At 55.0% G+C, this 25,955-nt stretch overlaps 1 protein-coding gene across 1 annotated transcript; it reads left to right on the plus strand.

Annotated features, from left to right (window-relative positions):
- The first annotated feature begins 2,313 nt into the window (after window positions 1–2,313).
- On the plus strand, window positions 2,314–25,765 carry ZNF185 (zinc finger protein 185 with LIM domain). Its single transcript, XM_071442940.1, is given in 29 exon segments — window positions 2,314–2,332; window positions 2,495–2,566; window positions 2,838–2,973; window positions 4,169–4,228; window positions 5,130–5,168; window positions 5,367–5,441; window positions 5,614–5,682; window positions 6,176–6,256; window positions 7,921–8,004; window positions 8,841–8,879; window positions 9,960–10,043; window positions 11,186–11,266; window positions 11,882–11,950; window positions 12,445–12,528; window positions 12,728–12,772; window positions 13,117–13,191; window positions 14,316–14,399; window positions 14,821–14,904; window positions 15,708–15,815; window positions 17,078–17,158; window positions 17,965–18,114; window positions 18,604–18,714; window positions 18,940–19,035; window positions 20,001–20,078; window positions 21,302–21,370; window positions 22,401–22,481; window positions 23,258–23,360; window positions 23,904–24,002; window positions 24,761–25,765. Coding segments are annotated over 28 exon segments (2,256 nt in total). The 3' UTR covers window positions 24,761–25,765.
- The last annotated feature ends 190 nt before the right edge of the window (window positions 25,766–25,955 follow it).

Raw genomic sequence — 25,955 nt, forward strand, 5'->3', positions numbered from 1 at the left:
GTGCACTCGTGTTGTTTTGTATCCTATAGAGACACCAGGGCATTCCTTCATTCCTCAGAGCTGGGTCCAGCTGGGATCCAGCTCATCCCCAAGGCACTTAAGGTGCTGTTAGGCTCAAAGGGGCCATTACCCCAGGTGCCCACAAACTGCAGGCTGAACTCCTGTTTTTAACATTTCAAAGTCCCAGCTGAGCCACCCCAAAGCAGGGTGGCCAGCAGGGAAGAGAAGCTGCCATCAGCTTTGAAAGAACAGCGAGTGTTTCATCTCCTGCAGGGTAATTAGAGCTGTTCAAGTGCTTTTCGGGGAAAGCAGATCCTTTCCAATTAAGGACTGTGCTGCTGATTTCAGGCACTTGAAGAATTTCTTAGGGAAGAGTTGGTGTGGCTGTGCCTGCACTCCTGAGGGACAGGATGGGACAGGATGGCTGGGCAGGGACAGGTCACCCTCATGGGGCCAGGGCAGCTCTGCAGCCTCGGGCACAGCTGGAGGTGCCCCCTGGTTCATCCACGGGCTGTGATCCATAGGGAACACTCCCTGCCGGGGATGGGAGAGGAGTCTGGGGTGCTGGAGCTGCTCCAAAACTCCGGGGCATGGAAACAGCCGGGCCAGGGCAGGGACCCCAAGGAGTGTGCGGAGGGAGAGCTGAGCCGGGCCCTGCCCCTGAGCTGGGCTGGGCTGGGGTGAGCCCTGCCCCCTGCCCCTGAGCTGGGCTCTCCCCCTGAGCTGGGCTGGGGTGGGCTCTGCCCCTGAGCTGGGCCCTGCCCCTGAGCTGGGCCCTGCCCCTGAGCTGGGCCCTGCCCCTGAGCCGGGCTCTGCCCCTGAGCCGGGCCCTGCCCCTGAGCTGGGCTCTCCCCCTGAGCTGGGCTGGGCTCTGCCCCTGAACCGGGCTCTGCCCCTGAGCCGGGCCCTGCCCCTGAGCTGGACTGGGCTCTGCCCCTGTGCCCCTGAACATTGCCATCCAAACAAGGGTCCAGCCATTTTACTTATTAAATAGCCTGGAATTGCTTCCTCATTAAGTAGCTCGGAATGGCTTTCCTCATGGGATGAGGAGCTTCAGAGTGTCCTCAGTGGGACACTGCAGCCAGGCTTGGTCCCAAACCAGGGGATCTGTGGCTCTCAGCAAAGCTGCCTGTGAGCCCCAGGGCTTCCCAGAGGTGGGAACGAGCTGTGTGTGTTGTCTTGGTGGTGTTCCAGACCTGGGAGTGCTGTCTTGGTGGTGTTCCATGCCTTTGGAAATTGGATTCTGTGTTACTTAGCGCGGGTTTAAGCAGCAGCTCCCTTTGCAGTGTGCAGTCTGAGGACAGAGCTGAATGGCATTTTGGTCCTGTGCAGAGAGGACATTTATCTCCTGTGCTGGGTGGCTCATGTTGGATGCTTTGTCAGTGGGAATGAACCATTTTTATGGATCTCCTGCTGCCTGGGACATCTCAGTGCCCCATCCCAGAGGCTGGTATCCAAAGCTGAGCACCAGTTGCATTTATCCAGCACACAAAATAAGGGATTTAAAGTACCAGGGACATGAGCTGAACCATAAATCACAGGTTATTCCAAATACCAGAAGGAATACTGGACTATGAGCTGCCTGTTGCATATTTGGATGGCACAGGGGTGGGTGTAATCCTTGGGAATGTTTGCAGAGGGAGAGGAGCTCTGGGGAATTGTTCATGATCCCGATGGGAAGAGCAGGGGATGAGCAGTGGGCAGATCCCTGGCTGAGACAAGCCAGGGGAGGAGGCTTTGCCAAGCCCAATGCCATGAGATCAGCACCCAGCATTCCTCCTGGGCACGTGGCTTCCCAGGAGTACTGCAGGGACAGGCTCACCAGCAGGGAACAACAACCTCCTTTGAGATTCTCCCAAACAGGGTTGGGCCTTCTTATTTCTGACTGGCAGAGTCATTCCAGAATCCAGGAGAGAGTTTTGGCAAGGGAAGGCTGGGGGTGGTAAAAACTGGAAGGTGTCCCTGCCATGGAAGAGTTTAGAACTGGAGGAGATTTAAGGTCCCATCCAACCCAAACCATTCTGGGATTCAATGTGGGATTTTCTCCTCCAAAACCAAAAGCTGGTCCTGTAGCTTCCATGGAAAATCTAGGACTGCAAAGAACTGAACCATTTCTGACAAACACAGCCAGGTGCTGAATTAACCTGGATCCTTCTCATCCCACCTGACACAAATCCCAAGGGATCCTTGAGGTTCTGTGGACTCCAGAAGGTCTGGCCCAGCTGGACACTTTTGCAAGGTTTCCTCCACCACTTTCCTCCCAGATCTGGAAAAACACCTCTGGCATGGCTGGATTTGATTTTCCCTGTCTTGATGCTGCAGGTTCATGGATGGGGAGGAATCCCAGCTCTGGTGCAAGGCCAGAGCCTCCCCATCCTCTGGCTGTGCCACCACTGCTGTGGCTCTGTGGCAGTGCTCTCCTCTCCCCTTGCCTGCCAGGTTTTCATACCACAGCTGATATTTTGCTTATCCCCTTTTCCATGTCTTCCAGGTCCTTGTTGGCTGTGAGCAGTGGCAGAAGGGGAAGGTGCTGCTGAGACCATGATGTCCCTGGGTGTCACTAAAGGTAATTCCTTCCTCTCCTGGTTTTCCTCTGTTTCCCCTGCCCAGCTGGAGCTGCTGGAATGTCCCAGCTGGGACAGGCCACCAGGGAGGTGTGAAACTCTGAGTGACCCTGTGTGATCCAGCGGGATGCTGATCCCGAGGTCTGGATGGCCTCGTCTCCATCTTCCACCAGGGCTGGAAGCTCTGACAGGGAGGGGAGGGCTCCGTGCTGGGCTGGATCCCACCTGCCCCGGGGTCCTGTGAGTGCTTCCCTCCCTGTCCCTGCTCTCCAGGAGGGCTGATCCCGCCCACGGACGAGGATCGCCGCAGGATCATCCGGCAGATGAAGGTTCGCACCACCCTGCGAGGGGACAAGAGCTGGATCCAGCACCACAACTCCGACTCGGACGAGGAGAAGAGCAGCCCCCTGTAAGAGCATTTCCTTCTCCTTCCCTTTCCCCATCAGAATTCCCTGAGTTGGGTCGTTGATCCCACCCTGTGCCCGAGGGCATTGTCCGGACCCTCCCGGAGCTCTGGGCTCCCCAGGCTCCGTGGTCTCCAGCTGCACAGGGTGTGCTGTGACAGGCTTTGAGGTGCCCCTGGTGCCAGGCACTGACACTGCCTGTGGGAACCCAGAACATCCCTCTGGCTGTCCAGGATGGCCAAGACCCCTGCCAGGGGGCTCAGAAGCCCTGGCACAGAGCCCAAAACACCTGTGGGTTTGATTATGACCCGTGGAGCAAATTACCAACCTTAGATGAAGATCAGCCAGCCACAACAGTTTAGGTGGAATAATAGTGAAGTTATCAGGGGGTGGAAAGTAGATTTTGGGGTTTCTGGTATGGGGGTTCAGGAGGCAAGATGGAGGCATCTGGGCCTGTCCAGCCTTTCTCTTTCTTCTTCTTGGCCTCCATCTTCTGCTGTGATGGTGGCACTCAGATTGGTTTAGAGTAGAAGCTCACTGTCTAACACAGGTGATGGGTATTGGAAAGTAATTGTAAACATTGTACAGGTAGTTTTTAGTATAAAGACATAACCCTGCCCTGGGGGCAGGCAGAGTGCCTGGAACTGTCCTGCTGGATGGACCTCAGCAGGGCAGGAGAAAATTTTTTTATAGATAAGGAACAATAAACAACTTTGAGACCAAGAACTGAAGATCTCCAACTCATTCTTCAAGTGCTTGGGCTGGGAAAAGACTTTCAGCAATCTCGGGGTTGCAGTGACCCAGAAAGACCCTGAGAACTGCCAAAGGAGTTGCTGCTCCTCTTTATTTCTGATAAATGCAGGGTGGGCAGAAGCTTGGACAAGTGTCTTCTGCTGGAGCTGGGATTCAGCAGCACAGACAGATTAGGAGGCTCAGGAGAGCTCTGAAGTTTTGTGAAGCCAGATTGTGCTTTGGGGTGACAAACTCAGGGCAGGCCTGGAGGGAGTTTAGGATGGGAGGGGCAGGAGATCAAACAGTCCCTGGATGTCACACAGTGCCCTGTGCCAGGGAACACCAGTCTGCTCCAGCTCCTCTTTACTTGGGAACAGACCCAATTCCAAACCCCTCTTCCCTTCCCCTCTCTCCAAACCCATGCTCAGCAATCAGTTAACCACATCCTTGTGTTTGCTGTTCCCTCAGGTCTGGCCAGGCTGGTGGGGCACCCCCAGCCCCCAAACCCGCTGCTCCCCAGCAGGACAGGTAATTCCAGGGGCCCATTCCCACCCCATTCCCTGCTCTGCTGCCTGCTGGGCTCAGTGCCAGCCCTCACCTCGCTGTGTGCCCCCCTCACCTCCTGCTGCCAGCACAGCTCTGGGCACAGCCCTGCTCACAGGGATGTCTCACCTTGGAGAGAGCAGGGAGTGGCTCCTGAGAGGTGCAGCAGGATGCAGGGATGACTTTAATTCAGGGGAACGCAGCCTTTGAGCCACTGATGGCACAAGGCTGGGCTGGGACATCATCTGCTCTGCTGGTGCAGCCCCTCAGTGCTCCAGGCAGGGGCTCCTCAGGGCAGGGGGAGCCCTGGGTGGGGCTGAGGTCAGTTCAGAGCATGAGGGGTCTCCAGGAACTCAGGAACTTGGAGGAATATCCTGAAATACCAAACTCTTGGGAAGGGCCTGGCCCTGTGTGAGAGCTCTGCCCTCTCCCCTGAGCACTTCCCTGCTTCCCTTTCTCTGTGGCAGCTCTCCCCACTCCTGGTGCTCTCCAGAGGAGCCATGCTGTGCTTCCCCCTGGGAATGCACCTTGGAGGAGTTGGAGTGCAGCTCTTGCTCTCCAGTGGTAAAATAATCAGGGTCTGCATCACAGCTGATTTCCCCCTCCTGTGCCACCAGCCTGGGCCAGAAAACACTGCCAGCATGGCTAATATTAATTGGCTCACTCTAAAATTCACTTTCCCTATAAAAAATCCTCTATAGAGCTTGTTCTGGTGATTATTCATTTGAAAACATCCCTCCAGAGTCAATCCAGCTGTGGGATCCCTCCAGGCCTGCTTAGCTGGGTTTTTGGTTTGACATCCACATGGACTCTCCCCTTCAGTCCTGGTGCTGCTGCTGTTGTTTTCCCCATGTTTTTTACTCCCTGATGTCTGTTCTTTGTACAGGTCCTCTGCCTCCAAGCCCCAGTCTGGATACCTCATCAGGTGGGTATGGAATGGGAGAGATCTGGGCCGCAGGGGGAGGAGGGCTGGATCAGGAGCAGAAAATGTTCCCTGCTGGGTTCCATCAGCTGGGAACATCCCAGTGCTCAGGGCCAAGAGCCAGCCCTGTTGTTTCACTGCTGGTTTGAACTTGGCTCCAAACATTTTCCATTTTATGTAAGATGTCCCTTCCCTCCCCAGGGGGGTGTTCACCAGGACCATCGATAAAAGCTCCTCCGCACCGGATCCTTCACCTTCCAGCCCAGCACAGAAAAAGTACGAGGGGTCCCCCTGTCCCCTCCCCTCCAGCTGAGCAGCATTCCCTGCAGCCAGAGTGGGGATATTTGGGGCTATGCTGCTGTCCCCCTCCCTGTGGAGCTCCCCTGGGGAAGGGGGTGGGGAGGGATGGAAAGGTCACATTCCCAGGCGTGGTTTGTGTCCCCCCCAGCACTGCCCCGAAGGGACAGAGCCGCTCCCCCTCTGGATACAGGATGACCACAGAGGACTACAAGAAACTGTGAGTGAGCAAAGGGAGCAGCTCCTCCTGTCCCTGCTCAGTGGGAGCCCCAGGAATGCCCCTGGAGCTTCCAGAGCTTCCACTGGGAATTCCAGTGGTTCCCAGGGCCACCTCTTTGTGGGCCAGGAGGTCCTCCTTGGACTGACACCAGCCTTTGCATGGAGGGGATTTCATCACCAGGCAGAAATGGAGGGTGCAGCCTAAGAACTGGGTTTGGAGCTTTCCTGAAGCCTGGAGAAAGGCAGAGCAGCACTCTGGGCATTTCCTGCCCAGCTTTTTGTGTCCCAGAGCGTGGCTTTGATCCAAAATGGGGTTGGGGCCTCTGGACTAAGGACAAAAGTCCTTCAGGGACACGTGCACCCCTGTGGAAAATACAGGTGTCTTTCAGGGTCTGACCCAATGCTTTGGAATCACTTCTGATTGGCTCTTGCTGCCTCTGCCCCAGCCCCAGCAGCAATTCCCTGACCCTGGCTCTCCCTTCCCTCCCTCCCAGAGCTCCGTACAACGTCCGGCAGAAGTCTGTGGATGGGGAGGAGGAGGATGTGCCTTTTTCTCCAGATGAGCATAAGAAGAGGTGAGGCCTGGAGGTGCCCCCATGTTCCTACAGGGACAGTGACAAGTTCTGTTCCATCCTGGAGGGTTTTGGACCCAGGCACAGCTCAGGGCTGGGTGCAATCCAAGGATATTGCCAGCTCTCCCTGCTCCGAGCCCCGCTCTGCCCACGGGCCACTGCGCTCCCAACAAAACTTAATTAAAATCCCGACGTGATGCAGCCTGACAGCACAGCCCAGTTACCCAGGCAGCTGGGAGGGGCTCTGGGATCCCTGGGCTGCCTGGTGGCCATGGGGCAGATGGAAATGCACAAACTGGCAGGAGGGAGGGGCCCAGCTCTCCCCACTGTGGGTGTGCCCAGAGCTGGGATCACTCCAGGACTGGCACCCGAGGGCAGCTCCAGGCTGGGCTGTCCTTCTCCTACCAGGAATAGGATCAGAGAATCATCCCGGTGTGGTTTGGGTGGAAGAGACCTCAAAGTCCATCCAGTGCCACCCTGCCATGGGCAGGGACACCTTCCACTGTCCCAGGCTGCTCCAAGCCCTGTCCAGCCTGGCCTTGGGCACTGCCAGGGATCCAGGGGTACAGGACAGGAACAGGTCTGGTCTGGTCTCTCTGGCTTCAGCCTCATTGCTTTTGATGGAGTTTCTGAGGCCCCTTTTCCTCAGCCACAAATCTTGTACAAAGGAAAACTTGGTCATTGTCTCCCCTGGGGTCCAACCACTAAAGAGCTGGAGAGGAACTTTGGATAAGGGATGGAGGGACAGGACACAGGGAATTTCTGACTTCCCACTGCCAGAGGGCAGGGATGGATGGGATTTTGGGATGGAATTGTTCCCTGGGAGGGTGGGCAGGCCCTGGCACAGGGTGCCCAGAGCAGCTGTGGCTGCCCCTGGATCCCTGGCAGTGATCCCTTCTCCCCTGGGACACATGGTAGGACCCAGGTCAGTGCAGACACTCCATGGAGTGTCAGGCACAGAACCCATGCCCCATTTTTCTGTCCATGGAATCCAGTATTGCACTAGTCCAGGTCTGCAATGGATGATCCAGGCCTAGCACAGCTGCCCAGGGCAGTGGTGGGGTCCCCATCCTTGACAGTGTTCAAAAAGGCTGTGGCACTTGAGGACGTGGGTTATGGTGACCATGGTGGTGGTGCTGGCTGATAGTTGGACTGGATGATTTTTAAAGGCCTTTTCCAACCTTAACCTGTTGTCTTATATATCAAGAGTTCTGTTATCATTATAGTGCAGGGATTCCATACCACCAGAGTTTCGTGCCTCCTTGATGTTTCTTGTAGGCAGCTCCTCTAAGCACTGACTGTTCCCAGTCCTTGCAGAAGTCATCTGACTCTAGATCCCACCAATCCACTCTTTTATAATACTGTTCTTATTTGCTGCAGGTGTGGCCTGTTATCCTCAGGCCTGCTCCTAATCTTTAGTAACTGGTTCAGCTGCAACTCTTTAGGGGATAAGATTACATTCTATACCACCTTCATTTCCCCATCCTGTATCCCCCTACATTAACCCATTCCACGATTCCATGAAATCTGCTCCCCAGAGTGCAGGGGCTCGCTCAGGGTTAGCCCAGCCTGCAGTGGTTGTTCCCTGCCCCTGCAAGGCTCCAGGCAGCCAGGAGCAGCAGGATGAGCAGGCTGTGAGCCCTTCCCTGCTCTGTCCCCCCCTCCAGGACCGAGGCTGCCAACAGCGTCCTGCGGCGCTCGGCCGGCCGCGAGCGCGCCTACGTCCTGTCTGCTGCCAAGAAGAGCAACGGGTGAGTGCAGGGCTGGGAGGGGAACAGGAGCCAGGGAAGGGCAGCTGGAGCTGGGGGGAGCCTCTCCAACACAGCAGCCAAGGACAGGCCACAAGGGCTCCAAGGACTGGAACTCCTTCCCTACAAGGGAAGAGCTGGGAATGTTCACCTGGAGAAGGGAAGGCTCCAGGGAGGGCTCAGAGCTCTTCCAGGGCCTGAAGGGGCTCCAGGAGAAGTGGAGAGGGACTGAGGACAAGGATGGAGGGACAGGAGCCAGGGAATGGCTCCCAGTGCCAGAGGGCAGGGATGGATGGGATATTGGGAATTAGGAATTGTTCCCTGGCAGGGTGGGCAGGCCCTGGCACAGGGTGCCCAGAGCAGCAGGGGCTGCCCCTGGATCCCTGGCAGTGCCCAAGGCCAGGCTGGACACTGGGGCTGGGAGCAGCCTGGGACATTGGGAGGTGTCCCTGCCATGGCAGGGGTGGGGCTGGAAAATCTTGAAGGTCCTTCCAACCCAAGCTTTTCCATGGTTCCTTGGTGTCTGCAGGTTTCTGCAGAACTGGGAAATCATCCACTTATTCCTTATTGAGAGGGATGAAACTTCCAGAAAAGAAAATCCATGGGAGTCCCTAATTCCCTAAGGCAATCAAGAGTCCCATTTTCAGCCTCAGTCCTTCAGCTGCTCTCTGCAGTTTTGTTGCATTATTTCATTGGTGTGACACCCCTTGGGGCCAGCTCTGCCCAGAGAGGTGACAGGACCTTGCACACCTGGAGCAGGGTCTGGGGGGGCTCTGCCCCTGCCCAGGGAGTGTCTTTCCCTCCAGTCCTTTAACTGCTCCTTAATCCTTCCTCCACAGCAGCCCAACACAGGAATTCCCACCCCTGTTTGCCAAGAGGTAGGTGCTGGACCTCAGGGAGCACTGCTGGGGCTGGGTGCACGTACCAGGCTGGGATAGCAGATCCCAGCAGTTTCACAGCAGAGGAAGAACAATTCCTTGAAAAAGGATGCTGGGGGTTGGATCTCACTGCTTTTTTGGGGATAAACAGTGTTGGAACAACTAGGAATGCAATCCTGATGGTGCTTTGGGTTATGGACAGCCTGAAAGTGGGGAGACTCAGCCACAGCCTCCCTGCTTCCTGGGAAGCTGCTCCAGGCCACCAGGAGAATGCTCCTGGAGCTGTCTGTGGGACAGGGAAACGTGCCCAGGGCTCCCTCTGCTATCACTGCCACTGTTAGTAATGAAGGGATGGGACTATTTTTGAGCTAAGAACGACTTACTGCTCAGATAAACATCAGTCTCAGAGGCTGGGAGATTTTAAGAGTCAGTCATAGCTCAAGAGTAGTCACAAGTTCTTTGTTAGAAGACAATGTAGAACTTTCTAATCTAATGAACAGATATTACAAGGGTTAGTTTGCTTTTCTAATTGGTCATTTTTATTTAATTTTGCTGCACTGCAGATAATTTTGCCTAATGGGCTTCTGTCTCACATGCACACGTATGCCTCTGTTATAACATCTAAACTCTCAGCTTACTCTGTACAACTACACCCCTACACTACAAACCCTTCACCATCTTACCAATACAGTTTCTTACTTACTTAAGGCATATTCTTACTTACAACTATAAAAACATAAGTTTATAGTTTTTCTGCTTAATGTCCGTGTATTGTTTTTTACATCAATCCAAGCTTCTCCTAAGGCTGCAGGTCAAACCCTTCAATGTCTGTGGAAGTTTCTGTTTTTCCAATTCCCACACTCTGGAATCCAAGAACTCAGCTGATGCTGTGTGGAAAGATCCCCCTGACCTGGCTGCATTCTGCCCCTTGGGATGCTCAGCAGGAGCACAGGGAGCAGCAGCAGTAACCTGCTCAGGAAACAGGGAAATCATGGCTGGGGAAAAACAGGGATAAACTGCCTGGAAAGCTACAGAAAAGAGGAAATGATGTGCCATTTGTCTCTTTGTCCCTGTGGAAAGAATTGAGATAGAAGAGGAGGAAGGACAGCAGAGGAGGAGTCCGACTGTGCCGGCTTCATCCAGGGGTGCTCCGGAGAGCAGCAGGTACTCATTCCTCAGGGCAGGATGTCTGATTCCAGCCTTTGCCAGCTCTGGGGATAACTGCTTTTATCAGCTGTCCAAACACTACCAGACATGGGGACTTTGCAGAGGAGACCTCCCAGGAAACACTGGGGATAGAAACAGCTCCAGCTGGGATAAATGGGGAAAATCAGTTTCTAAACCCGAGCAGAAAGGCAGATGTGAGTGACAGCAGTGCCACAGAGCACAGGGACACTGCTCAGGGAGCAGCACAGGAGCTGTGGGCACAAAGCAGCATTTGTGCTCCCATGGGAGAAGCTCCTAACAATCACCTGGGTTAATGTTTTGTTGATTTGTTGTTCTCCTTTTTTTTTTTGTCAGTGCTAATGGGCTAAGAAAAACCAGCCCTGGGTCTTCCTGGGATGAGCCAAAGGCAGCAGCAGCCTCTCCCTCCAGGTAGGAGTTCCAGCACAGCCAGGATGGGTGGGACAGTTTGGGCTGAAGGTCAGAGACCTCTGTGGGCACCACTCTGGAAAAGGGGAGGAACCAAACCCATCTTTCCATGGGAAGCCTTTCCTGGCTGCAGACAGCTCTTAATAAAGGTTTTATGGCTGAAACCCATGGCAGGATCTGCCAATATCCTGATAGAAGGGGTCAAAACCCAAAAGGAAAAAACCCAAATGTAGAATCCTGGATTGGTTTGGGTTGGAAGGACTTTAAAGCCCATCCAGTCCCACCCCTATGGGCAGGGACACTTTCCACTGTGTCAGGTTGCTCCAGGCCCCATCCAGCTGAATCCTTTCTTGCCAAACAGGTGTAAGGGAATAATTTTTAGCTGTTTTCCAAGGTTTTTGACTGAATCCATGCCTGGTGTATAAAAAAGGTGGAATAGTTCTCACTGCAAACAGCGGTTTGGCTGCTGCCCTTGTCCTGGTGCTTTTACTGGTGTGCCACTGTAGAAAGTGGACATTCCTGGCAAAATCTGTGCTTTTAATTTAAAATTGCTTCTGAGAAGATGACTTTGCCAGTGAATGGATTGAGAAGAGTGATGATTCATTCCCATTTTCTTCATTCCCATAAGGAGCACTCCAGTGCAGGGTAGATTTGCTGCAGCTGGAGCTGGTTTGATCAGGAATGACAATTTTGTCCTTTGTCCTCTCCTACAGCCCCAAACCAGGCAGCAGGAGCCAAACATCCCCATCCCTGAGTGACACTTTGGGGAAAATCTCCACTTCTGCTGAAATCAGGTGGGTCTGGAGGCCCTGCAGGATCCTGAGGGCAGGATGGGGAATTCGGCTCTGCCTGGGGGGATTCCCTGGAGACACAAAATCCTCCAGGACATGTCCACATGTCCATCCATCCCACATGTCCATTCATCCATGTCCACCTATCCATCCATGTCCACCTGTCCATCCATCCATTGTATCCATCTGTTCATCCATCCATGTCCACCTGTCCATCTCCACCTCCCCTGTCCAGGTGGGCAGCACATTCTGGAGCCACGAGGTGCAGGTGGAGCTGCAGGTGATTGGCTCCAGCCCTGTCTGTTACCATGTGTTCCACCTGCATCCACCCCACCTGTCCACATGTCCATCCATCCATGTCCAGCTGTCCATCCATCCATGTCCATGTGTTCATGGAGCAGCACAGAACAGCAAACACCACACAGAGAATTCCAGGGAAGGGGCAGAAGCACCTGGGAGGAAACATTCCCAGATGGAAGCCAGGGCCTGCCACAGTTTGAACATTGCCCAGCTCTGTGCTGGGAATTGGAATCCAGACCTGCAGCCCTTTCTGTGCAGCTCCTGTGGCTCCTCCTCCCCCTCCCTCACACTCCTGCTGTTTTGCTGTTCTCCCTGCAGGAATGGTGAGGACAGACAGGCCCTGAGTGGGAAATTCTCCTTGGAAACGGTGTCCCAGGGTGGAGATGGGTAAGGACTGGGCAGGGGCTGCTCTGTGCTGCTGAGCCTGGATTTACTGGGGAACAGCAGCTCCCTGCTCCTGGTGTCCCCCAGCCCGGGCTGGGCTGCACTCCCAGAGCAGCATCTGCTGGCAAAGCTGAGTCTGGCAGAGATCTCCCCTCCCTCACTGCTCTGGGATCCTGCCCCCTGAACACTCCCCTCCCTGCATTTCCCTTTATTTTGCTGCTCCCTTTGCCTCCTGCTGCCATTCCTTGGAGCTGTCCCTCCTCCCAGGGCTGTGCTGGTCCTTGCTGCCTGCTGGCTCCTGCTGCTCTTGGGCCATGGTTCCATGATCCATGATCTGCAGTCAGACCCACTGGGCTTGGGAATGCAGCCCTGCCTATCCTGATGGAGAGATTTAACCCCATTTTGTTCCCTAACCAAATATCAGCTGATTTCTCTAGGATGATACATTACAAATGCTGACAAGTCCCATTTTTACTGGAATTTTCCTTTTTTTCTAGTGACAAAGCTCTGAAGGAAAAGCCTGAGAGGTTCCCATGGGATGAAGGGACCCCCAAAGCCACCAGGGCTGCCACGAATGGAAGGTAGAGTCACTGTGGGATCCCTGACTTGGGCACTGCACAATCCATAAACTGCTGTTCTGGAGCTGGCTGGGATCTTGGAATGGATCTTTACTGGTGGAAAAACAGATTCCACATGGGCTTTGTAGAACTGCTCTCTCCTCTAGGAAATCAGGGAAAAGTCACTGTAGAACATTCCTCAAGTCGTGTCTCTCTTTTCCAGTTTTGCTGAGCACACAGATGCCAAGAATGGGTTTTACCCACCAGAGTAAGTGCAAAATTCCCTTTTTCTCCTTCATTTTAGAGTTGGGGGCAGGGGGAGGTTCTCCTGCCCTGGGATTGCCCTGTGGATGAGCTCTGGGAGCAGCCCTTGCAGAGGAGGGTGGGCCTGACCCGGCAGCTCAAAAGGCCTGGGCTCTTCCAGCTGCTTTCCTCACATGAGGATGAGTGGGTTGGATCTGGGGCTCAGCCCTTCAGGAAATTCTCAGGGCTAAGCAGGAGGGAGGGAAAGATGCTCCCCTGGAGCCAGGAAAAGCTGGTGGTGGATATTTTTTCTTCTTGGTGTTCTCCTCTTGCTGAGCTCCTGCTGGGACCAACCTCCTTGTCTCTCAGGTCCAGCTCTGGTTCCTGGCACGCTCCTGAGGATGCTCCAGAGAAGCTGCTCCAGCCTTCCCAGGGGGACACCAGGTGTGACAGGGCCTGGGGCTGGCACCCTCTGCTTCCAGAGGGACCTGGGCTGGGAATAAGCAATTTGTCCAGAGTAGAGCTGGGATTAGAATCCAAACTGGGCAACAAAGCAACTGGGAAAGGAAAATCCTGTGTGGGTAAACAGTGGGAGCAGCATCTTCCTGTTCACTGTTACACAACTTCTTCCCAGAAAAGCAGCCTGGGAATTCAGGGGGAATTTCTTCTAGAAAGGGTGGTCAGGCATTGGCAGGGGCTGCCCAGGGAGGTCTGGAGTCCCCATCCCTGGAGGTGTCCAGGGAAAGACTGGATGTGGCACTCAGTGCTCTGGGCTGGGGACAAGGTGGGGATGGGGCACAGGTTGGACTCAATGATCCCAGAGGGGTTTTCCAGCCCCTGGGATTCTGGGAGCAGATCCAGCAGCTTTAGCACTGCCTTTAGTGCCTCCATCCCACAGGGTTTTAGAGCCTTTGCTCCCCTGACTTTGCCAGGGGTGCATGGTCAGGGAGGAGTTGCTGCTGTTGGCAGCACTGATCTCCCTGGAGCTGCTTCCCTCCCTTGTCCATTACTTTGGGATTCATTTCCCTGTATTGGCCCAACAAAGGCATTGAGGTGAGCAGGTTTCAGTGTCAGGTTGGACACTGGGGCTTGGAGCACCCTGGGATAGTGGAAGGTGTCCCTGCCCATGGCAGGGGGTGGGACTGGGTGAGCTTTAAGGTCCTCGCAACCCAAACCTTTCCATGATTCCTGGATTCTGTGAAATGAATTCATCCCCCTGAGCTGAGGAGAGGAGGATCCCATGGCCCGGAGCTGCTGCTGGTGATGTAGGAATGTCTTCCCCAGAGTTACTCCTATTGTGCTTTGTCCAGCTGCTCCATCCTGGGACAGGACAGGAAATTCCCGTACAGACATGTGTGGGAATTTAATCCCAGTAACCACCTCAGTTCCACCAGCAGCCTCTCCTCCTCTTGGATAGGATTGAAAATGGGTTTTTCTGAGGGCAAATCAGTTCTCTGAGACAATTCTTTCCTCTTTCCTGGGCTGATAAAAAGTGCAGTGTTGCTGTTCCATACAAATCTCCTAGAAATTTCTGGAAGCTCTAAATTCCCCATTTTTTTTTTTGCCAGGTCAGCCTTGCAGCCTGATGTCCCTTTTCATCCCACTGAGAGAACCCCTGTGCACATTGAGAACACAGAATATTCCTTTAAAAGGTAAGAGTAGGGTGAGTTTAGTGAGTGTAGGAACAATCCTGAGCATTAAGGGAAACCTGAATGGGCAGGCACAGAAAGAGGCTCCTTCTCCTGCTTTTTTCCCAAGGATGGAAACAACTGAGGTTTAAATAAACCAAGAGCTTTGTGTTGTATCCCCCTCCACCTCCTTTGAGCACTCCAGATTTTTCCTCCTCCTGTGCTCTCAGTGGGGTTCAGTCACTCCCTTTCAATTTCCTGATAATCCAGGATGCTGCAGCAGCAGCAGGGAGCAGCTGGAGCACAGGGACATGGGCTGTCCTAGAGAAAACCCCAGTGCCAGTGCCACCTTTCAGCTGGCACAAGGCTGGCCGGGTGAGCAGAGCAGTGCCAGGATCCAGGTGCCAGGTTTTAGGGATGTGATGGGTGTTGCTCTGGTTTCCAGCTCTGTCCTGGGCTATGAGGAGAGGAGCAGCTCCACGAATCCTGAGGGCCCATCCCACCACCAGCCTTACTGGGATGAGACAAAGTGAGGACTGGGGGGACTGGGGTGTGTGGGGTTGGTGACCCGGGGTGTGTGGGGTTGGTGACCCGGGTTGTCTGGGGTTGGTGACCCGGGTTGTCTGGGGTTGGTGACCCGGGTTGTCTGGGGTTGGTGACCCGGGGTGTGTGGGGTTGGTGACCCGGGGTGTGTGGGGTTGGTGGTTTGGGATGTGTGGGGTTGGTGGTTTGGGATGTGTGGGGTTGGTGGTTTGGGATGTGTGGGGTTGGTGACCTGGGGTGTGTGGGGTTGGTGACCTGGGGTGTGTGGGGTTGGTGACCCGGGGTTGTCTGGGGTTGGTGACCCGGGGTGTGTGGGGTTGGTGACCCGGGGTGTGTGGGGTTGGTGGTTTGGGATGTCTGGGGCTGGTGACCCGGGGTGTCTGGGGCTGGTGACCCGGGGTGTCTGGGGCTGGTGACCCGGGGTGTCTGGGGCTGGTGACCCGGGATGTCTGGGGCTGGTGACCCGGGGTGTGTGGGGCTGGTGACCCGGGATGTCTGGGGCTGGTGACCCGGGGTGTCTAGCCTTGGTGATCCAGGATGTCTGGGGTTGGTGGTCCGGGATGTCTGGGGTTGGTGGTCCGGGATGTCTGGGGTTGTTGATGCAGGATGTCTAGCCTTGGTGATCCAGGATGTTTGAGGTTGGTGATCTGGGATGTCTAGCCTTGGTGATCTGGGATGTTTGGAGTGGCTCTGGCCATACTGGCTCCTGCTCCTGGCCTGCTCCTCTCCAGGGAATGGGTTTCTGCCCATCCCAGCATGGGTTTTCCCAATCCTGGATGTCTGGTTTAGGTTTCTGGACTCAGCCAGCCTCACTGAGAGGGGCCAAGGAGCTCCTGGCCATGACAGCCCCCCAGAGCCCCCCAGGCTGAAGGATCCCACTGAACCCAGCAGGGCTGGGTAAGGAATGGGATATTCCCCCTGCCTTCTGTGGGATGAGGGGTCATTCCTTGGGCATCTTCCCCCCTGCTGATAAATATCCTCCCAGGTTCTCCTTTTCATAGAGTCAAGGAATTGTTAAGGTTGGAAAAGACCTCTCAGATCAAGTCCAAGCATCAGCCAGCACCATCAACACGTTCAGCACTAACCCATGGCCTCAATGCCACACCCACACATTTCCTGAATGTTTCCAGGAAAGGACAGCCCTTTCCATGAAGAAATGGAAAGGACAGCTCTTTCCATGAAGAAATGGAAAGGACAACCCTTTCCATGAAGAAATTTTTCCCAATATCCAACCTAAACCTCTTCTAGTGCTACTTGGGGCCTTCTGGTGCCTGATTCTAGTGCTGCTTCTACTGGATGAACCTTTTACCATGGTTTTATAGGAAAATCTGGGAGAAAAGATCCTCCTTAGCTGGAGCCATCAAACCCTGTCCAGCTGGACTGCCAGGAGTGCCTTCCTAGACTTGGGAAATCTGCTCCCAGCTTTGGGAGCGGAGGGTGTCTAGGGAGAGACAACAAGCAATAAAATTTGGCATTGGGCTCCATAGTAACGCTGGGTCTGGTTTTGAACTTCCCCAGTCAGGACTGGGTGTCCACATGGGAGGACTTTATAGACTGATTTCCTTTCTTTTGTCTATATTTTCCACCTAAACTGGAAGAATTGAGGCTCCCTCCCCGGTGTGTCAGTGAGAACACAGAGGGTGAGCAGAGTGTTCTTCTCCCCAGGTCTGAGCTGCACTCCCAGGACACTGCTGGGAGCAGGGACAGGGACCTGGGACTGTCATCCTGTGTGCAGAGTGAGGAAAGCACTGCAAGAAGGCAAGAGTGATGAGGGGACTGCTTTTCCTGGTGGGAGGACATGGGGAATTTGCTGCAGGGGGCTCTGGAGGAGGCACTAAAGGTGCTGTGGTTGGGGTCCTTCCTTTCAGCCCTGCTTCTTAAGAGGTCTGGATTTTCCATCTGTTTTTTTCACATCGCTTTGGGTTATTTGAGGACTTGGGTTAGTGCTGGGTGGTTGCATTTGATGATCTTAGAGGGCTTTTTCAACCTAAACAGTTCTGTGATTCCATGATTCTATCTGGCACATTTCCATGCAGGGATATTGCAGGTTTTTATTTTATCCTTGTGGCAGAAGATTCTCCAGGGGCTGCATCTCCACCCCACAGGAATTCTGTGCTCAGGGTGCTTCCACAGGCCATAAAGGTCTCATGTCTTGGCAGGTCCAGCTCTGTTCCTGGAGGAAGCAGCATCCCAGCTCCAGAGATTCCACATGCAAACAAGTCTGAGCCCCGCCGGGACAGGTACAGAGCCAGGGCACCAGGACATCCCTCACACACCTCCAGGTCTCCTTCCTGGCCTGCCCAAGGCATCCAAATGCTCATTTCCTGGCCCAGGGAATTCAGGAACCAATGCAGGCTCTGCCAGTGCCACCTTTCCCTGTGGAAGGAGCACAGCCCTGCAGGGACCTCCCAGGAATTGTTGCAGTTCAGCATCAGAAGGATCTGGAGCTGCTGGAGAGAGCCCAGAGGAGGGCACGGAGCTGCTGCAGGGCTAGAGCCCCTCTGGAGCCAGGCTGGGAGAGCTGGGGGTGCTCACCTGGACAGGAGAAGCTCCAGGGAGAGCTCAGAGCCCCTGGCAGGGCCTGAAGGGGCTCCAGGAGAGCTGCAGAGGGACTGGGGACAAGGGATGGAGGGACAGGACCCAGGGAATGGCTCCCACTGCCAGAGGGCAGGGATGGATGGGATATTGGGAATTGTTCCCTGGCAGGGTGGGCAGGCCCTGGCACAGGTGCCCAGAGCAGCTGGGGCTGCCCCTGGATCCCTGGCAGTGCCCAAGGCCAGGCTGGACATTGGGACAGTGGGAGATGTCCCTGCCATGGCAGGGGTGGCACTGGGTGGGATTTAAGGTCCCTTCTAACCCAAACCCTTCTGGGATTCTGGAATTCCCTGATCCTGTGATTCTATTAACACCATGGTGCCCCATTTCTCCCTGTTCCCTTAGGAAGTGGCAAGATCCACCCTCAGCACACCCTGAACACTCATGGGAGCTGCTCAGGGCAAAGACACCCCTTGGCTTTATGGTCAAACTGGTTTTAATTCTTCAGCAGGTCTGACTTCAGCTCCCAGGAGGGTGTTGGCAGTGCCCACGAGCCCCTGCCCCCCGTGCCCCTGTTCCAGGAGCAGCAATCCTTCAGGGGCTCTGTGCCCAGCCACAGGATTCCAGGCTACGTGGACAGCCAGGTGTTCAGCACCAGGAGGTGAGGATTTGGGGGTGAAGGGTTTAGGATGCAGAGACAGGGAAAGCTGCTGGCATGGGACACTTGCCGCTGTCCCAGGCTGCTCCAAGCTCCATCCAGCCTGGCCTTGGACACTTTCAGGGATGGGGCAGCCACAGCTTCTCCAGGCAATCCATTTGGGAATGCTTTGGCTTTGCTCAGGTGTTGGGTTTGGAGCCTGCTGTCCCTGTGGAGCACAGAGCTGACACAGGGGCATTGCATGATGGAACCATGGAACTGTAGAGTTCTTATGGCTGGAAAAGGCCTCTGTGATCATCAGCTGTGTCCCATGGTCACCACCAAGCCACAGCCTCAAGTGCCACATCCACACATTTTCTGGACACTTTCAGGGATGGGGATTGCACGCTGTGCCAGGGCTTGGCAGTGCCAGAAGCAGGCAGTGGCTGTGAGCCCAGAGTGGGGACTCCAGAGATTCCCAGTGCTGTGTGCTCAGGGCTTTGTGTCCCCCAGCAGGCCCAGCCCGGATCCCAGAGGGAACGTTTATTCTGGGAGCAGCAGCCCCAGGAGCAGCTGGTATGACAGTGCCAGGGGGCACGGGGACTTCAGCCCCCCTGCAGGACGGTGAGTGCAGGGCTGGGATCCTTCCCCAGCCAGGGAACTCCCACTGCCACACCCACCCAGTGTCCCTGTGTCCATTTGCTCATTGCCTGGGTGTGAGCAGGTGTGGGGTCTGCCATGGGAGGGGTCAGTGCCCAGCAGGGAGATTCCAGCCCAGATTCCACCCTGGTGAGGATCCCTCAGGTGCCCAAACTCAGAGCTTGAGACTGTTCCACTTCCTCTCGCCAGCCATGACTCCTTTCCCAGAGATCCCACCATGTCCATGTCCCAGAGAAGCCACAGGGTGCCGTTCTACATGGACAGCTTAAACTCTAACAGCTCCAGGTAAATGGGGAGTCACGAGGGCTCCGAGGGAAATCCCCCAGAAATTTATGACATAGGAGCCAGCAGGCAAAGCCAAGAGCTGAGAGAGGGAGGATTGGTTTCCAGGGAGTGGATGTATGATCAGACCAGCTCTTAAACCATTCCTAGCTAAAGCTGCCTAGCAGAGTGTCTGGGATACATCCAGAAAAATCCCTGGAGATTTTTCATTGTGTGGGAGGCTAGAAGAGAGGGACAGGAGAATGGGGAGCTGGTTCCTGGCCAGGAACTGGCCTTTGCTGCAGGAAAACAGAGATCACAGCAAAGAGAGAGGGTCACTGTCCCCAGAATGTCAATGGTTAAATGACAGAACTGCTCCCAGAACAAGGCTGTGTGAAGGGGCAGGAGGTATCCAGTATGGAATACCATTATCCTGGGCCCCTGCAGTCCCTCCTGCATGGGCAGTGCCAGCCCACCCATGTGCTGTCTGAGGGATCTGTAACAAGGAGTGGTTGTGGGGGTGAAGGGGAGGCAGAAGATCCTTGGACAGGATCCTTAAAGATCAGCCTCATTCCAGGTCTCATTGCTAAGCAGATGGACAGAGCTGTTTTCCATAGTTTTGTCGCAATCTTCCTTCAAATTACTGAGTTGGGGACAGTTCCATTGGCCTTGGGAATGTTCCCATCTCCTGCAGTTCCTCCTGTGCCCTGTCTCCCCCAGGCTGCTCCCAGTCAGGCTCCCACTCACTCAGCCCATCCTCATTGGATCTTCTGCCTCATGGCCCTCCAAGTGAGACTTCCCCAAATCCCTTCTCCAGGGGAGGATCTCTGTCCCGTGGCAGATGTAGAAGGAGAAAGGGGTTGGTTTTGTCCATGACAAGGTCTGGCAAAGGGCTGTGCTGTCCATCTGCCCTCCCAGCAGTGGTGCCGCTCTCCTGGCGGCCAGTTTGGATCCTGCCATGGCTCACAGACTTTTCCCTCTCTCCACAGGCTCCTCTCCAGTTCCAGTGAGAGGCTCTGCAGCTCCCACCACAGCTCTGGGTACCAGCCTGACTCCAGCTCTGCCGGGTAAACAACTGAGGGGGGCACAATTCCCTCACTGCAGGGTGGGGCCGTCCTGCTTGGGAGGAATTGCAGCTTTGGCACCTGGCTGGTGTCACCCACTGTGGCCAGCAGGGTCAGGGCAGTGATTGTTCCCCTGCTGGGGTCAGTTCTGGGCCCCTCAGGACAAGGCAGACCCTGAGGGGCTGGAGCATATCCAGGAGCTGGGGAAGAGGATTGGAGCACCAGAAGCATCTGGGAGCTGGGAAGGGGCTGAGCCTGGAGCAAAGGAGGCTCAGGGGGCCCTTCTGACTCTGCAAACTCCTGACAGGAGGGGACAGCTGGGGGGGTCAGGCTGTGCTCCAGGGAACAGGGACAGGAGGAGAGGGAACAGCCTCAGGCTGGGCCAGGGGAAGTTGAGGTTGGTGGTGGAAGTGTCCACAAAATGTGTGGATGTGACACTTGGGAACATGGTTTGTGGTGGCACTAATTGATGGTTGGATTTGATGATCTTAAAGGTCTTTTTCAACATTAATGATTCCATGATTCCAGGATGTAGAAAGAGCCCATGCTCAGTTTAAGGGGAAAAAGGAGGTTTCTTTCCTTAGCCATGACAGGTCTTAGTGTAAGAAGGGAGGATTAATCCCAGCTTTTAGGCAGCAGTGGAAATGCACCATGGAAAAAGGCTGATTAATTCCTGTCAGGGCTGCAGGCTGAGGGTGGGGGGGCACAGGGCTCCCCTCGGCCCGCACACAGCTGCACCAGGGTGGAACATGGAATTCTGGAGCTGGGATTGGAAAAAAGCAAGAACATGCAAGGGAGGTAAAAATATCCCCAACCAAGCAGCAGCAGTTTACACTCTGGCAGGAAACACTGGAGACATTCCAGAGGCAGAGCAGCCCCTGGAAGCAGCGCTGTGCTACAGGGCTCGGCGGTAACCGGGAGCTGGGAGCTCTCCCCGTGCCCATTGTGTGCCTAATCCTGACGGGAGCTGCGAAAGACTTATCCCTCAAACCCGTTACTGGATGAAAGGGCTACATTATCCATCCCATTCTTTCCAATTAACTCGATTTGTTTTGGTGGGGTAATTAGAGGAGTTGGTATTTAGCAACAATGCTCGATATGCAGGATTTATTCCAGAACAACAGCATCCGCTTGCTCCGAGCCTCTCCCGCACGCGTTCCGTGTCCGGGGCACACACCCGAGCCCCAGCCGCTCTTTTCTCATGCAAATGCTTCCCGTTTTCCCAGGAGAGGGATCCTCTTTGTCAAGGAGTACGTGAACACCGGCGGCTTTGCAGCCTCGCCACGCCACAGCAGGTAGGGAGCGCTGGGGACAGCCGGTGTCACACCCAGGTGTCACCCAGGTGTCACACCCAGGTGTCACCCAGGTGTCACACGCTGGGCTTTGCCGCCTCGCACAGCCCACCGGAGGGAGCAGCTGGAGCTGGTCAGCCCGGGGGGTTACTGGGAGGGGAGGTTCTGCTCTCTGGGGTCCTGCCCTCTCCTCCCGCTGTGCTGGTGACAGCAGGACCCGTGTCCCACTGCTCCCAGGGGACAGGCCAGCTCCTCCTGGAGTGGCTTGGTCTCTGAGATGGGTGAAAACACCACACTGCAGGTTTGGCACTGGGAGGCTTCACCGTGCACCTGTAAACAATGACTGGAATGCACGAGGAGAATGTGGAGGCTGAGGGATCTCAGAGGTAGAACTCCCATTATATGAGTTTAAAAAGGTTAAATTGTACCATTTTCAAGCTTAAGTCTTCAGTCCTTTGAGCTCTGCTCAAGTGAAGCTGCTCCAGACTGGCCCCAAGTGACAAGAGCAGGATTTGGCCCCATGCACAGCATCCTCACAGTGATGTGGCACCAGTTCACACCAGTTTGAGGCTCCCTGCAGGCATTATCCTCCCTCAGTGCTCTGCTGGCATCCCTGGCAGAGCTGATTACACTCCCCACACCTCCAGCCTGTCCAGAACTCAGCAAAGCTGCTGGCAGCAGCCACAGATAAGCCAAAGATCCAGGAAACTCAGGCAGAGAGGGAAGGGGACACTCAGCTGGATGAGGGGTGAAACCAGGGATGTGCTCCGTGCCTTTTCCTGCACAATAGTGCAAGATTTGGAGTTTTAGCACTGAAAAGCTGCTATTTGTAAGGGCCAGATGCAAACATGAGGGCCCTTGTGAGGCCAGGGGAGTTTTGCCTGGAGAGTTCTCTGGGAAGGCACTTGGAGGACCCTCTCCCCAAGGAACAGGTAGCCCAGGATATTCCAAGTCATTGGATTATGATTCTATCTGAAATTCTCTTCCTACATATCACTGCCAAGTGCTGATATTTCCCTCCTTCCTTCCCCAGTGGCAGCCTTGTGGATTTGAGTGACCTGGAGAGAAGCAGCTACAGTCACCACAGTTACCTGTCCAGTGCTCCCCTGCACAGGTAGGACAGGGTGGGGCTGCCCTGGGCAGGTTCACCAAATTCTCAGTCAGAAATGATTGCAAGGTTTGCTTTTTGAGGACACTGGGGTGTGTTTGTGGAACATCAGCACAGTAAATGGAAATACAGTGACATGGACTCCAAGGCCACCAAGGTGACCAGAGGGATGGAGCACCTCTCCTGTGAGGAAAGGCTGAGAGAACTGGGGTTCTGCAGCCTGGAGCTGAGAAGCTTTGTGGTAACCTAATTGTGGCCTTCCAGTGCCTGAAGGGAGCCCGCAAGAAAAATGGAAAGGGATAATTTCCAAGGGCCTGGAGTGACAGGGCAAAAGGGAATGCCTTCTCACAGACTGAAGGAAGGGTTAGATGGGATATTGGGAAGAAATTCTCCTTTGGGAGGGTGGGGAGGCCCTGGCACAGGGTGTCCAGAGAAGCTGTGGCTGCCCCTGGATCCCTGGAAGTGTCCAAGGCCAGGTTGGACAGGGCTTGGAGCCCCCTGGGATAGTGGAAGGTGTCCCAGCCATGGCAGGGGATGGAACTGGATGAGCTTTAAGGTTCCTTCCAACCCAAACCATTCCATGATTCCACAACTGTAGGATTCTGAAATCTGCCCCACTGCTGTGTGGCACCCCTGGGACAGCACAGTCCCCTGTTCTGTCACACCTGTGGGAGCAGGCTGCTCATGGACAGCAGTGCTGATGGCTGGGATAAATCCCTGGCACCAGTGCTGGCACTGGAACCAGAGCATCACAGAGGCATCCACTGCCCTGTTCTTGCCAGGTCCAGTGAGCCCCTGTGCAGCTACTGCAGCCGGGAGATCCGAGACTGCCCCAAGATCATCATAGAGCACCTGAACATCCACTGCCACGAGTACTGCTTCAGGGTAAGCCCCAGAGCCTGCCTGCTGGGAATGGCAGGGCTGGGAGTGGGGATCTTCCTGCAACTTCCATCCCCAGGCTTTCAGAAGGGTATACATGGGGTGTGGCAAATCCTTACCTCACATTGGGACAAAAACAGTCAGGCAGCCACAGGTGTCCCCGGGAGGTTTTCAGGTCCTTGAATAAATGTTAGAACAAGGGAAATTCTTTATTATTGGCAGCATCCTCAGAACACCCTCATGTCCTTGCCCCACTGTCCTTGGGGCAGACTTGCTGCTTTGTGTTCTAGTGGAGGTGGCTGAATCCTCAAACCCTGCAGGGTTTCCAAGGAAAGTGTGTGGGGATGTGGGGAGGGTGAGAGGAGGAGGGATGGGGAGTGTGGGAGGAAGAGGCCTGCAGGGACATTTGGCTGTTGTAGGAAAGTGCAGCCTCAAAGGTTGCATCCTCACCTTTTAATAGAATGATGCAGAGCCCTCTGCCCCCTCCCTTCTGCTGTTCCTGCGTGGGCTTTTGCCCATTGTCCAACCTCCTTGTTTTCCCTTTGGCAGTGTGGAATTTGCCACAAAGCAATGGGAGATCTCCTGGATAAAATATTCATCCACCGGGACATTGTCCACTGTGACAAGTGCTACGAGAAGCTGTTCTAGGTGGGTTTCCAGGGCCCCTTTCCAGAGCCATTCCCAGGGGGATGGCTGGGTGAGGGCTCAGGGTTCACTGGTGAAGGGCATTTAACCCTCACATTCCCAGGGTGGCCAGGCAGGGATCCTCCTGGGCTGTTCAGTGGGAAGCAGTGACCTTGCTGCAGCATTAGCTGGGAACTCACTCGCGCTGTCCCGGGGGTGTTGGTTGGAGCCAGAATCTCGGTGACAAACAGGCTGCGGTGGCTTCCCGGGGGTGACAGGCAGAGGCTGGCTTGAGTGATGACAGAAATGCCCCTCAGAGGTGGAGAGTCCCCACGGAAGGCAGCTAAAGGTCCCTCGCTGTGTCCTGGGCTGACCCCGCGCAGGGACCGCGGGCGGCTCGGAGCTGTGACACTCCCGTGACAGGGACAGAGCTCCTCGGCGGCAGGTGCAGCCACCCCTTTAGTAAAGATCCTTGGAGGTGAAAACCTTCGCGTAGAGTTGTACAGTCCAACAGATCGACAGGAGCGGGTTGGACACGGTTTGGTTTTGTCAGATTATCTGGAAGGAGCAGGAGGTGCCATGGCAGCGACCAGAGCTGCTGTGCTGGGGCTGGGAGACCTCGTGTGCTCCCGATGCAGGAGGAGGAGCAGGGAGCGGGGCTCCTGCCTCGCTGCTCCCCGTACCTGGTAATGGGATGTGACTGGTGCGGTGCTCCACCGACCTCCAGGGCCGCATTCCCGGCGGGATCAGCCCGTGCTCAGGCGCTCTTTGTGTGCTTGCAGGGCCCTGCGGAGCTGGGAATGCAGCCCGTGCCCGGCGGCACACCCGGGAATGCCGCAGCTCCTGACTGGCTGAGATTGCACAACTCCCGCTCCCGCTTCTCTCGAGTTCTTTTCCCTCTCGCTGCCCCGTGGCCGTGGATGAGTTCAGCACCTGCACCAGACAAGAGTGACGGGAACGAGATAAGGCAGCCTCCTCCTCAAAGATAACGTTTTCCAGAGGTGCTGAGCCCCGCTCAGCCTGGCTTTAGCTGCGTGAAGATTCCGGGTGCTCCCGGAGCTGGGAGTCAGGCACAGCTCCTCAGGTTTATCCAAGCTAATTGCCACGATCTCTCCTGATGATATTTGTATTTCTTTATCCTGTGCAGCCAGGCTGTGTGAGCTGGCACACAGATACTGGGAGCCTTAAACACTAAATGTGGATTCTTGGGAGGGTTTGAATTTAGTCCTTAGCAAAAACCTATTTCTGCATCTTTCACCCCCAAATTCAGCCTAGAAATAGCTTCTGCCCGATTTCCATTTGCTTTCTCCAGGATTCCAGGAGCACTTGCAAACTATTCTAATCGTGTGTCAGCTTTAATTCCCCTTCCTGCTTCTTCCCTGAGGATGCTGCAGCAGCACTTGTGGCTGCTGCCTGCTTGGGGAGATAACAGTGTCCTTCCCTGGGGTCTGACTCGGGCTCTGAGGGCAGGTGTCCTGTGCCAGAGCAGGGCCATCTCAATTCCCTCTCCTGACAAAGAGCTCTGCTCAGCTGAAATCCCACTTTCCCCCTCACCAGGGCTTTGCCCAGACCTCTCATTGTTGTAGGTTACTCACAGCCCTAATGCTCACTAACCACATTGAACTTCCAGCAGATGCTGCACTCAGTAAAATCAGAATTGTGTCATTTTAGCCCTTAACTCAGAGCTGAGAGGTTGGGAATGCTGAATACTGAAACCTTTCAAAAGTCAGGTGTCCTAAAAGTGTCCAGACTTACTGTTTCCTCATGGGAAGCATTAGGAATCATGGAACTATAGAGCCCCAGAATGCTTTGGGCTGGAAGGAGTTAAAGTTCATCTATTTTAAAGTTCATGCCCAGGGACACCTTCCACTATCCCAGGTTGCTCCAAGCTCCGTCCAGCCTGGCCTTGGACACTTGCAGGGATCCAGGGACAGCCACAACTGCTCTGGGCAACCAGGGCTTCCCCATCCTCACAGC

This window comes from Agelaius tricolor, unplaced genomic scaffold, assembly GCF_023055355.1.
Source record: "Agelaius tricolor isolate 1412-34295 unplaced genomic scaffold, bAgeTri1.0.p SCAF_17, whole genome shotgun sequence".
Taxonomy (NCBI): domain Eukaryota; kingdom Metazoa; phylum Chordata; class Aves; order Passeriformes; family Icteridae; genus Agelaius; species Agelaius tricolor.